Below are 13,579 nucleotides of genomic sequence, written 5' to 3' on the forward strand. Positions count from 1 at the left end.
AATATTGATACATAGAAGAGTGTCGAACAAGATGGGAAGAAATGAGCGAGATTTGTATCTAATTACACTATATACATGTATTTGTTGTGATTCACATGTATCTAGAATATAGATACATAGAAGAGTGTCGAACAAGATGAGAAGAAAACAAGCAAAATTTGTCTATCTATTCCAGACACATGTGAATCTACTTAGATACAATATATCTAGACCCCATAATACCCAAGATACATGCATCCCAACATGTCTAAACATACCAAAATCTGATAAATTTGTAATTTTACAAACTAGTGTGTAAGTAAGTAATTAGCTTAATTTAGAAAAAAGTTAAACACTAAACGAGCTTTGTGAGGGTTTTAGCTCTGCGGCTGCAATTTCCGTTTTGTAGATTTCAATCCGTCTGCTTCGCCGTCCGGCGCCGACGATCCTCCCGGCGATCCCAATAGCCAGTTATTCCGGCAACTGCTCAAACTCTTTCAGTGAAGAAATCCAGATAGATACCTCCTGGTTTCAGTAAAAAAGCAACAAATTGAGAATTTTGGCAAACTTGACCAACTTCTTAATGGGTTTTTTATCTGATAACCGTGGTGTCAGAGCCAGCTTTGGCACACATCCACCGAGCAATGAGCAACAATTACCAGGTAACTTTTTTTTTAATGGTTGTTGAAATTGGTTTATTTATCTGAACTTTTCATGTGTTATAGAATTCTATTACATACAATCCATGAGCATTCATGAAAATGTTAGATCAATTAGTTCAACAGGGCATAAATTTCTGATATAAATTTCGGAAACGAAGAATTAGTTGTCTAACTCTGAAGGCAAAAAAGTAATAACATACCCGATGTAATCCCACAACTGAGGTCTGTGGAGGGAAGAGTGTAAGTAGACCCTAACCCTACCTCATATAGATAGAAAAATTGTTTCTGATAGACCTTCAGCTTAAAATAAAGCAATTTTTAAGGCAAAAATTTTTAAAAGGAAAGCCCCTAAGGCCTAGCTCAAGTGGCAAAAGGTGGAGGATTTGTGGCTTAGGTCGCAAGTTCAAGCCCCACACCATGCAAAGCGAAGCCCGGTATATAAGTGGAGAAGGATAGAGGGGCGAGCCCATTATCCACCGAGTTTAGAAGACTGTGATTGGTCCAAAGGGCGGGTCACAGACGGATTTCTCGGTTATCAAAAAAAAAAAATTAAAAAGGGAACTCCTATGAAATTTACTATAAATTATTGAAGGATGTTGACATGTATACACATGTATACATATGTCTGAGCAAAAAGAATTTATAGGGATCTATCGAGTCTATCATGGAACTTGTCTCTAATTTAATTTCTTTACTCCAAAAGTTAAACTAAATACAACTCGTCTTGATCTTTTGTGATGAATCTACTAACCTTCAAAAGTACCAACATTTCTTCCTGTGCAAATTGACCATATACGAGCTGCCACCATAATTGATTCAAGTGTCGAAAAGAGGCACTCTGTACACAACAATGCCTATTAAACCAAGTGTGCCAGACTAATGGGGTCACTGCATTTATATAGGTAGGCTAGGAATTCTTAGGCAAAACTTTTAACCCTAGGGACTTCTTCATAAAATATGGTTTCCTTAGGAACTCCTAATAAAAGGTTTCTTTCCATCAAGAGAACTTCTGTCAAAAGAGGGTACGAATGACAAATTTGTAGACGGCGAGGGCATAAATGACCGCATAGTATAACGAAGACTAAAGGTAGCTATTAAATGAAAGTTGAAGGGTAATTTTGATCATTCAATAGCTAGCTTTACTCTTCATTATACTATGCGGTCACTTATACCCCCGCCGTCTACAAATTTGTCATCCGTACCCTCTTTTGACAGAAGTTCCCTTGATGGAAAGAAATGTTTTATTAATAGTCCCTAGTGCAACCATATTTTACGAAGAAGCCCCTAGGGTTAAAAATTTTGCCTAAGAATTCCCTGCCTACCTATATAAACGCCTGTGACCCCATTAGTCTGGCACGCTTGGTTTAATAGGCATTGTTGTGTACAAAGTGCCTCTTTTCGACACTTGAGTCAATTATGGTGGCAGCTCGTATATGGTCAATTTGCACGGGAAGAAATGTTGGCACTTTTGAAGGTTAGTAGATTCATCACAAAAGATCAAGACGAGTTGTATTTAGTTTAACTTTTGGAGTAAATAAATTAAATTAGAGGAGGCAAATTCCATGATATACTCGATAGATCCCTGTAAATTCTTTTTGCTTAGTACGGATCTTTGCTTATACAAACAACTATGGCGGAACCGCTGCGGCGGCTCTATGTATGTATACGAATGTCTACATCTTTTTTTAATTTATTGCCAATTTAATAGGAGTTCCTTTTTTGTATTTATAGCCTTAAGAGTTGCTTTATTTTAAGCCGAACATCTATCAGAAACAACCTCTCTATCTCTATGAGGTAGAGGTAAGGTCTAGTGTTATGAACGGTGAGAGGCGAGGTGAATCTTCATTGCCTATTAGCTTTGTGGCGAGGCGATCTTCAAAAGGTGACGCATGATGGCAAAGGCGTCACCTTTTGTATTTTCTTAAAAAAGGCGACCAATTTAGGGTATTTAAAAAGTTAAAGGGTAATTTTAGGGTTTTCTTTCCAAATTTGCATAGTTGCACTCTTTAACTGTGACTCCAACTAGTCGACTCGACTAGATATCTCCGGCAACCATCCAGACTTTTCTGGCGACTCCAATCCAATCGTATTTCCTCTTTTCTTCTTCCTCTGTTTTCCTTCTTCATCATCGGACGTTACTTCTACCTCTGTTTTTTTTCTCACTATTTTGACTTGTGTTTTGTTTTTTTTCTCATTCAAGTTCTACACTTTAGTATGTACTATCTATTTTTTCAATTTTTGTATTGAAATATTTGCTAATTTGTTATTGCTATTCTATTGAGATTTTGATTATTTATATATGATATTAAATATTTTAATTTTTTGGTATTAATTTACGCCACACTTCAAAAAGGCAAGCGGCTCGCCTTGTGATGAGGCATGCCCTTGTTGCCTTTCGCTGTCCAAAACACTGAGGTGTACGTAAGCTCTACCTTCCCTAGACCCCACTTCTAGTATTACAATGGTATATTGTTACTCTTTTGCCATAAGAGTTGTGCAACTGATTCCTTCGTTTCCGAAATTTATATTAGAAATTTCTACCCTGTTGAATTAATTGATCTAACATGTTCATGAATGATCGTGGATTGTATGTAATAAAAGATGAATGCTGATTTTCTTGTTCTTTTTTTTCATTTTTCTTCTTTTTTGAATTCTTTTTTTTGGGATGGGTGGTGGGGAGATTGAATATATATTCCACTTACTCAGTATAATAAATTATCCTGTGTGGTTTCATCCACCATCAGGCATCATCAATAGAACTTCTCAGTGTTATTTTCTGATTGCAGGTTCCACAGGATTTGGATTCCCACCTCAGATTATCGAAGTGGAAACAGGAGAGGTTACCTCTTTATCCTTATCTTTTCTTTGACTTGAAGAACATTTAATTTCTTATTGAACTTGGAAATAGCCAACAATCGTTCTTATGTCTCGAAATACAACTATTCCATATTAGTTTTGCTGTCAATAATTCTGAAATTTGGTAGAAGCTGACTTGATAGTCAGCTGGCAGTCGCGGAAAATATTTTAGGAAAAGAGTTATGAAAAAACAATATCAATAGATCACCTACTCTCAAATGATGGCCAAAAATTTACTAGTGATAACAATTCACTTTGGTAAAAGACTTGTATTACTGACATGAAAAATAGATTGTGAAAATGTGCTTCTAATCTTTAAAAAATCAGTGTAATGTATAACCAAACGAAAAAAAAGAATTTGAAAAGAAAAAATTTCCATGGACAAACGGCTCCTAAAGTTGCAGGTCATTATATTTTGTATTTCTAATCCGTATTATCTGATTTTCAGGATGTGGCATCAAAAGTACTGTCATTTACTCAAAATTGTCCAAGGGATGTTTGTATCCTGTCAGCTACTGGTGTATTATCAAACGTGTCTCTAATAAAAACTGACACGTCCGGAGAAGCTACGACCTTTGAGGTATATGTCTGACTATATTTTATTTGGATTAGCTTTTCATGTTCCATCTCACATATTTCAGCTAATTATTATTTTTCAGTTCTTTTTTCCAAATAATTAATATCCCTTTCTGTGTTTATTCCTGCATTACTTTCTTCTTCTTATTTTAAAAAAATTATTAGCATCTTTTTTCTTCACTAAGCGCACACTTGAATTGTGCTTTACGGCTTGCGCTTAAAGCTTCAATAGATTGTGGTGACTTTCTATGCTTTTCACCTTTGACACCTCTGCTTGTACTGTAAGATTTAACTCGGCTCTTGTTTAGTTCATACTAATTACAAGGGCATTTTCCTTAGTTGAGAGGGCAATATAACCTTTTTAAATCATTTTACTCGAGAGGTATGTTCATATGGATTTTAATCTTATTCTTTGATTTCAACTTCATTTTGTGCGTGAAAATAATAGTTGATTTTCTCGTCTAGAATTTACAGATCTGTTGATAAAAATCTGCTCTTCTGTATTATTATAGTGTTGAGTGCTTTTCTTTTCCTCCTGTAGGGACAGTTTGTGATAGTGTCTCTATCTGGTTCGTTTCTAATGTCTGAAATTGGCGGTCAACGGAGCAGAACAGGTGGATTAAGTGTCTCATTAGCTAAACCTGATGGTTGGGTTTTTGGTGGTTCTGTGACGGGTGTTCTAACTGCTGCATCACCTATCCAGGTTTGCCTTCTCATAAGTTTCAAAGATCGATTTATGCAACATGTATTCAATCTTTTAGTGTTATAGTACTAAACAGGAAGATTCGAATCAACATTATCCGTCTTTCATGGATTTAGTGTTAAATGGTAATTAGTGAAGCTGGTCTAGGTATGCAAGTGATCCGTTGATTATGAGATGTGTATAGTACTCTCGTTACTTATGCTCAGTGCTCACACTACCATTTGTTTATCTAGGTTGCCCGTGTGACACAGAATTTGTTTACTTAGCTGGCACTAATTTAATGGCTTTTATTCCAGATAATTGTAGGTGAGTTCGTTGCAAATGGCCAGGTACCTATCACTACCAACCAACAACAGATGCGAGGTAACTTCTTTTTTTTGGTTTCTTTTTTTGGGGTGGGTGGGGTGGGGAGATTGAGTACATGTCGCACATCGATAGAACTTCTCACCTTCATTTTCTGATTGCAGGATCGATAGGATCTGGAGTCATACAACATATTATCACTGTGAAAACAGGAGAGGTTACCTCTTTATCCTTTGTATTTCCTTTGAATGCTATATAGCCAGCAAACATTCTTATGTTTCGAATTGCAACTATTCCATATTAGTTTTGCTATAATAATTCATAAAATCCAGTAGAAGTTAACTTGGTTGGGAGTCGCGGACAATATCTTACTAATCCTTATTATCTGATTTTCAGGATGTGTCATCAAAAATAGTGGCATTTATTCACAGTAGTCCAAGGGCTGTTTGCATCGTGTCAGCGACTGGTGAATTATCGAATGTGACTGTATTTCAAGCTGATGCGTCCGGAGGAGAGGCGACTTATGAGGTTAACGCCTGAATATATTCTACTTGTTTTAGCATTTATTGTTCCAGTTTTCATTGTTTTACTCGAGAGATACGTTTTGTACTATTATTTCTAGAATCCACAATTCCATGTGGATTTTAATCCTATTCTTTGATTTCAACTTCATCTTGTGCCCGAAATTACTTGTTGATTTTCTCTTCTAGAATTCACAGATCTGCTGATAAAAATCTTCTCTTGATCTTTTCCTCCTGTAGGGACTGTTCAAAATACAGACTCTTTCTGGTTCGTTTCTGCCATTTGAAAATGGCGATCCACAGAGCAGAATGGGTGGATTTAGTGTATCGTTAACTGGATCTGATCAACGGACTTTTGGTGGTGCTGTGTCGGGTGATCTAATAGCTGCATCACCAGTTGAGGTTCGTCTTCTCATAAGTTCCAAATAAGTAGCATGTGTTCTATCTTTTAGGCATTTCTCGCAATTCACTATTAGTTGGGATTATAAAGTTCAAATTTACGTCGATTTGGTAACCATCTTCTCTACTTCATTCTTCTGGTTTTTGAAGAGGTTCGGATATTTTGTTTGTCAAGTAAGCCTAAACAGGACGATCAGAATCCTATTTAGTGTTAATTGGTAATTAGTTAAGAGTATATATCACTCTCGTTACCTATGAACGCCTCTTTCCTTCGGAAGAAACCATTCTGGCAAATGCAGGCAGGAAGCAGATTAACATATTCAATATCTTCTTTTTGCACCTTGATAAAGTTATACATTTAGTATCTTGTATCCAGGCACTAATTGAATGGCTTATGTTCCAGGTTATTGTATGTAGTTTCGCTGCACCTGCTGCTCCGATGAATCCCAAATTTGTTGTTCCGTCACGTGGCATGCATAGTGGATTGCCCAGTGAGCTTGCTGGCCACCCTAAAGGAAAGAGGTCAGGGAACCGCAAACGATAATCTGCAAGGAATCTCAAGCATGAACGATTATCCGCTCTCTTTTCTGAACGATTGAACTCCTCATCGACTATGAGTAGATCTTGTTGTTTTTTACATTGGTGTAATAGTAGTTGTGCAGAAATAAGGACCATAGACAAATTTTACCTACCTTAGGTATTCTGCATTTTCTGCCTTGTTAGTTGTTCCTTCAGCTTTGTGTTTTATAAATCATTGGACATGAGTTTGGCTTTTCTGTACTATTTTAACTCTTATAATGTCACCTTGAATTTATGTGTTATACTTTCATTTTTAGTCTGTTCCAGAAAGAACGTCACTCTATATTCATGTGACAAATTTAAGATACATGATTCAAAGAGCATTTGGTATAGTAATACATACATCTTTAGTTTATGAGTTTAATGTCAAAAGATTCAAATTAAGACATATAAAATGAAACCGAGGGAATGTAGAATATAATTTCTTTGAAGAATACATTGGATAGTTCCTTAACAAAATACAACATAATGCTCAAACCACAAATGAAACAACATTCAACAAATAGAAAGAAATAAAATTACAATGTTTTTTTCACTTATTTTTGGTAGGGAAAGAAGCCATTTTGTAGATTCCACAAAGGCCTTCAGCTTTGCCTATATTTCTCTTCATCCTAATAAAACCTTTTTCTCCCCATTTTGCCCCCCAAGAGTTCTTGACAATGATGTAATCCAACCCTTTTGTGGATCCATATCCAACTGCTGCCACTCCATGATCCAATGCTGTTCCACAATGTCCATCAAACACACCCTACACCCATAATTCATGTGCTTACTCAGTATATCGACTAGAAAAAGTAAACAGTGAATCTGACTGACTATTTATGTAAAAATCCTTTTAGAGTATTCATAGTATTACAAACAATCTTAAAAGATTCTATTTATAGTAACGGGTATATGTTTTGGTACGATGAAAGTCATTTTTCTAGAAAATCACGTATTTATACAAAAATATATTCCGATATTTAGAGTTAGAGATAATTGTAAAGGAAAACGACTTCCGACCAATAGTGAGGGAAGTAACTTCTCCTCTTTAGGTCGGATAATGTTTACCTCAAAAAGTATTTTCTGACAATCAAACACCAAAAAACGACTTATTTTCTAAGAAAACATTTTCCGTCATGCCAAACACACAAAAAAAGAGAGTAAAAAGGAAGTTTACCCCTTTGTAGAATTGGAAATCTCTACCAGAAGCCTCAATGGCAACACTCAAAGGTTGGTTAGCAAGAGCTTTCAACAAACTTTGTTCATCATTGGCAGGTACATCATGGTAACCATCTATTGTCACCACTTCACTTTCCTCCTGAAAAAAATTACACATTTCAATTTAAGAATTCTAGTATCGATATCGGATCCTTCAAAAATAAATAACTTCTGAAGAATTCAAACTATATCAAAAATGATCTTTAGCGAAAATTAATTAATGGCAATAGCTTAATTGCCGTTAAAAACATATTTTTAGTTGCATTTAGCACTCTTTGTAAATGTCTCTAAAGCCTATAGCGATACTAGATCCAATGACAATTAACTAATGCCAGTAAAGGGTTTCTCACTATTTATTAATGTGTATATTTATTGTCGCTAAAAGCTGTTTTTTGTTGTAGTGGCCAACACACATCTGACAACATTTTAAAGGATTTGAGTAACCTAGCTTAGAGGCAGATCCAGGAATTGAACTTCATGAGCGTTCAAGATTGAAATACTCATAGAAGCTATGAATGTTTGCTTTGATCCTCCAAAAATGTCGTTCTACTCGTGTCATAATATCCTTTATAAAATGAACACTTTTGGAGGATCTAAGGATCCAAGCAAAGAGGAGCAAAACTATTACAAGTTCGCACAAGCTCATTAACTTTTCCTTAGACCCTATATTTGTACAAGAAAGTTCATCAAGTATGTGTTCAATAATAAAATTGAATTCATAAACTTAAAATTCTAACTCCGACTCTGCGAGCAACATAGCTAGGAATACCATTATTAGATTATTGAGTACTTACTCTTTTTTCATCACAAGTGCCTTCCTCCATGAGATAAGGATAGTCATCCTCTTTGTGAAGACCACCTTGTGAAACAATAAATTGAAAAGCATAATCCATAAGGCCACCATTGCAACCACTATTGTATTTTGTGTCACAATCAATCAACTCTTGTTCGGACAAAGATGTCAAATTCCCTGTTTTTATTTGGTTTATTCCCTCTACTGCCGCTACCGTTGAAAACGCCCAACAACTACCTGCAAAACTCAACATAATTTTGTCAATAAGAGCAAGACACGTGGCTTTTTGAGGGGTTCGAACTCACAACTTTAGCGTGAAAAAACATTTCCACAGTCCAATCTTTACCACTGAACCATCTATCAATTTTGTTAGGGGTTCATAAGTTAATACACATATATTTATTTAATTTTCTAGTACAAATACAGATTCTACAGAAAAGGTACTAGGTTCATCCGAACCCACAGACCCCCACCTAGCTTCGGCTCTAATCGTAAGGTATATTTGTTGAAAATAGTATAGCATATGACATATATAGCTTATTTTCGATAGTAGAGGGGCAAATATGACCCTTTCCACATATGTAAATATGAAAATAAGGACTAATAAGTGTTTGGATGTATTGAAAATGAAAGTAAAGCAATTGATTTGTTTGACCGAAAAAAAAGTGTTGATAAACATGTTTTTCCTATGTTGCTTGGACCTTACAAAAATATTATTGCATCCATGTCAGACCTCCAAAAATATATTGGTTTTGGAGGATTTGCACACATCCGAAGATATTTTTAAAGAGTTCGATGCAATACATAAATCTATTAATTTGAAAATAAAGGATTAGTTGTAGTGTTTGGTAAAAAAAAAAAAAGTGTCTAAACGTTCTTTTTTGTTAAAATGACTAAAATACCCTTAAAATCTATGAATTTGAAAATAAAGGATTAATTGAAGTGGTTGGTAAAGAAAAAAGAGTGTCTAAACACTTTTTTTTGTTGAAATGACTAAAATACCCTTAAAATCTATGAATTTGGAAATAAAGGATCAATTGAAGTGTTTACTAAAAAAAGGGGTCGATAAACGTTTTATATTAAAATAACTGAAATACCCTTAAAGTTGTTAACACTAAAAATAGCCCCTTATAATTAACTTACCACATGAGCCTTGATTCTTGACGTCAGTCACAGCACCCTTTTTTCTCCAATCAACAGACTTAGGCAAATCCACAAAATCACTATAAATAAATTCATCATTTGATCTCTTCTCATTTTGAACTTTGAGTCCTAAATACATTTTCTTGAATTCATCATGGCTTAAATCAGCAAATTCATTCAAACCAAGCCAATAATTACTAACAATATTGTTCCTCTCATCAATGTGTTTCAAATTGTCTCTAAAAATCTCAAATCTATGCAATTTCTCTTCAATGCTCTTGTAAATCTTGTTGTGTTTCTCCATCCACGTCTCGAAGAGATTGATGATGTTATCGATGCTATTCAAGTCATCGGAGGAATATCCCACGATGGAGAAGTCACGCGCAAATGTTGCGCGTGACATGAGAGATAGTAATAAAATGGGAAATAGGACAACAAATGAGAATTTGGAAGCCATTTTGTATTTGATTAGTAGTAATAGAGAGGTGTTGAGGTGAATGAAGAAATAGAGGGGAATTAATGAGTTTATATAAGGGGTAAAATTCTTGATAAATTTGCTTTAAAGCCAAGTTTTGTGCAATATAGTAATATTAATTGTATATACTTAGTCGTATATAGAGTAGTAGTAATAGGAGACTTAAAGCATGGTGCTTTTTTTTGTTAGCTTTGGATTAAAGATTCAACTTCTCATTAAACATATCTGATTTTATGCTATAATTTAAATGAATGGTTTGGGTTGAATTACAATAGGACGGGTTAAAATGGGATGTGTTAATAAATGGGTCGTCAATTTTTTCCAAAAGTTATTTGAGCTGAGATGAATTGAATAATCAGTCTTTTCCCAATGTGATCAATTTTTTCAAATTTCAATTTGTTTGTTTGTTTTTTTTAGCATATGTTTAATTACCAAACAAAACTAATAAACAAATTTATATTTCTTTATTGTAATTATATATAATATATCAAAAAATTACATTAATATTTTTTATAAGATTTCTCATTGATCAGTTTAGATTACATACTTAGCCAAGTCAATCCAATTTTTAAATAGACTTAATTTGGGTGGAAAATCAAGGCATGTTGAGTTTATAAATGTACGGATTAATGATCCGTCAAAACTTAGAATGGATCAGATTAGACGGATCATCATGTTTTCATGGGAAATCACCCCTATTATTGTTGCATTGCTATTATATTCAGTACTACATGATGAACCTAACAATAAAATATGCAAATGACTTGACTATAGTATAGTTCAGATGTTTCTGTGAACAGTAAGCAACGACATATCTCTCCTTATTTTGGAAAAATGATAGCCGGTTTTGTAAGAATTTTTTTTCTCTTTCACATTGGTCATTCAGTCTAATATAATTGTGTGTATATTTACAATACAATATAATTAATTAAATTAAATAAGAAAAGTGTTATTAAACAACATTAAATAATATCGTCTATCTAAATATTATTGCAACAACATATATAACACAATTTAATAATATAATGTAATATGATACATTATGAAACAATTCGAACAAATATTTTAGCACATCAGACATAAACAATAGAAGCATGTGCATCAATTCCTTTGGCCCTCCCCAGTCCCCACTTCCCAACCCAATTATTTTAGCATTTTTAAGGAATAATGTAGATTCAAAAAGTATCAATTATATGGTCAATTTCATTAAGACTTTTTAGCACATCAGACAAAAAAAAAAAAAACAAATGAATAAATATGTAAGTTGGAGCAGAGAGGGTGTAATGGGTTCATTTGAATTCTCTTTATCAAAAAATTATATCATATATATAAAAAAACAAAATTATTTTTATTATATAAATATGGGTGTATTTGGTGTGGAGAATTTTTTTTTTTTGTTCAGATGCTTAAATAATTTGGAAAATATTTTCTCTACAAAGATAAGTTTCTTAAAAATGATCCGTAGAGGAAGTAGAAAAAAACAAGTTCTACAAATGATATTCCTCATTAATGTTTGTCCTCTCCACTTTCTAACACATCTCATCTCCATCCAGACGTCGTAGCCCCTATTCCCACCACCCCACACCCCTACTCCATCTGAACCCCCTATAGTATTTATCTATCTATCTCTATCTCTCTCTCTCTCTCTCTCTATATATATATAATAAGATATTTTACTTACGTAGAGATCAAATACAACAAAATCAGTAAGAAACCTTATTATTTTCTAAAAGTACATTTTCTATGAAAAACACTTTCCTTCGTACCAAACACATCCATAGACCATAGTAATATATGCATGTTAGATTTCCCTGACTTCTTCATGCGTTTATTTCTCTTTACGTCCTTTTAATGAAAATTTTGATTCCGTCAATATATAAAGTTGATAATAATAATAAAAAAAAGGTAGTGGATGTGAGACAAGGTGTTGCAACAAACCCCAGCATCTTTCTTCTTTATTTAAAGGAGTGAGCAGTGAGTACTTCAGAAAATAATGGTCATGAAGAAATGGGGCTCTACTTGTAATTGTCAGTGGGATTTTATGGGTCCTCCATATTTATTTTGTTGGATGGCTACCATTAAAGGGGAATGATATTAAAATGTCATGAATAACATGATCAATATTTTATTAATTATTTACCACTAATATGGAGGAATATTAATCCCATAAAAAAAACATTTTAAAAAAAAGAGGAATATTAATCCCATTAGTGTGTTAAGTATGTATTAATTAAAGAAGCACATTACTACATTTGGACAAAAAATGAAAGAAAGAATAATAGCACTATAGGTAGTGTTGCTCTATGCAATATGGAGTTGTGTTTTTGAGCTGTGTTTTCATTTTTCTAATAACCAAATGATATTTAGAATTAGGGGCGAAGCTATAATTTTCTTTAAGGAGGTTCAAAATCTGAAGAATTGGACACATGAATTAATTGAAGAGAGTTCGATATTTACTGTATATACATAAAAAATAATTTTAACCATATATTATATATAGTATAATTTTCCATTGAAGGGGCCGGGGTTCGGAATCCCCGACTCCAAGATGGCTCCGCCCCTATTTGGAACTTATTAGTTCGAATTATGTAAATTCATTCCGCATAGAGTCCTATAAAAGAAAAACGATTTCTATCAAGACTCAAACTTGAGATCTCTACAGATTAACGGTGAAAGAATTCATCCATCCATCCCATCAAATCTAAAGGGGTGGAAGGGCCTTTACCTAATCCCACGATACCCCTTGATCGATGGCGGTCAGGTGTCACATTCCCATTTGATTACTATTAGTAGTATTTTAATTTTTCTTGGAACCTCAAAATATTTGCGGTCTCTATTTTTTGGGTACACATTGAAGTAAACATGATTATGTGCAATAACTTACAAACTAAACATGGAATGTAAACCATACTTGACAAGTCTTATGTAATAGCTCGCAAACCACACTGTAAATATAAATCCACACTAGACAAGCCTGATACGACAAATTCTGACTAAAAATTCTATTTATCGATAAGGGTAGTCAATCCGGTCTCCTATGTAGGAAAGCACTCACCCAACCAATTCAATCAACCCTTGCAAATCTAGTAGTAATATTTTATAATGCACATTTCTCACATTTTTTGCCACAATTTACAACATTCCGTACCTAATTTGGGTGTGTTTGGTGGTTTACCCACTATAACAGTTCTCGTCCGTTCAGCTTTGAAATGCACATCAACAGAGAAAATGAATTTGTAATGTCAGGTGGGTCGTGGATCTATCGAAAATAATTTTCGTACCTCGCGAACATATGAGCAAGAACGGCATGTATTTTATTCTCTCCAAATTTCATTTGTGCATAAGACTATACTGGATATGATATCACTGTTATGATAGGCCCTCCATGAC

The 13,579-nt window shown here is 34.1% G+C and overlaps 2 protein-coding genes across 3 annotated transcripts; one reads left to right on the forward strand and one right to left on the reverse strand.

Annotated features, from left to right (window-relative positions):
• Window positions 1-305: 305 nt before the first annotated feature.
• Window positions 306-6,825, forward strand: LOC125862529 (AT-hook motif nuclear-localized protein 10-like). Of its 2 annotated transcripts, XM_049542624.1 has the most exons (9): window positions 306-641; window positions 3,428-3,480; window positions 3,946-4,077; window positions 4,615-4,776; window positions 5,073-5,139; window positions 5,244-5,296; window positions 5,476-5,607; window positions 5,841-6,002; window positions 6,403-6,825. In XM_049542624.1, exons 1-9 carry the CDS (start codon window positions 563-565, stop codon window positions 6,541-6,543), a joined length of 981 nt encoding a protein of 326 aa, XP_049398581.1. In that variant the 5' UTR covers window positions 306-562; the 3' UTR covers window positions 6,544-6,825. The 2 variants fall into 2 exon arrangements, with proteins under 2 accessions (XP_049398581.1, XP_049398582.1); XM_049542625.1 differs by lacking the exon at window positions 4,615-4,776.
• A 150-nt stretch (window positions 6,826-6,975) lies between these two features.
• On the reverse strand, window positions 6,976-10,201 carry LOC125862527 (cysteine protease XCP1-like). Its single transcript, XM_049542623.1, has 4 exons — window positions 9,715-10,201; window positions 8,573-8,808; window positions 7,738-7,878; window positions 6,976-7,326 (listed from the first exon to the last, which is right to left on the reverse strand). Exons 1-4 carry the CDS (start codon window positions 10,169-10,171, stop codon window positions 7,111-7,113), a joined length of 1,050 nt encoding a protein of 349 aa, XP_049398580.1. The 5' UTR covers window positions 10,172-10,201; the 3' UTR covers window positions 6,976-7,110.
• Window positions 10,202-13,579: the final 3,378 nt, after the last annotated feature.

This window comes from Solanum stenotomum, chromosome 4, assembly GCF_019186545.1.
Source record: "Solanum stenotomum isolate F172 chromosome 4, ASM1918654v1, whole genome shotgun sequence".
Lineage (NCBI taxonomy): Eukaryota > Viridiplantae > Streptophyta > Magnoliopsida > Solanales > Solanaceae > Solanum > Solanum stenotomum.

Coding starts and splice junctions, on each gene's coding strand:
- LOC125862529 (XM_049542624.1), top strand. CDS start 563: ATGGGTTTTTTATCTGATAACCGTGGTGTCAGAGCCAGCTTTGGCACA. Junction 642..3,427: donor CAATGAGCAACAATTACCAG/GTAACTTTTTTT, acceptor TTCTGATTGCAG/GTTCCACAGGATTTGGATTC. Junction 5,140..5,243: donor CAACCAACAACAGATGCGAG/GTAACTTCTTTT, acceptor TTCTGATTGCAG/GATCGATAGGATCTGGAGTC.
- LOC125862527 (XM_049542623.1), bottom strand. CDS start 10,171: ATGGCTTCCAAATTCTCATTTGTTGTCCTATTTCCCATTTTATTACTA. Junction 7,879..8,572: donor GCACTTGTGATGAAAAAAGA/GTAAGTACTCAA, acceptor AATTTTTTTCAG/GAGGAAAGTGAAGTGGTGAC. Junction 7,327..7,737: donor ATTTCCAATTCTACAAAGGG/GTAAACTTCCTT, acceptor TTATGGGTGTAG/GGTGTGTTTGATGGACATTG.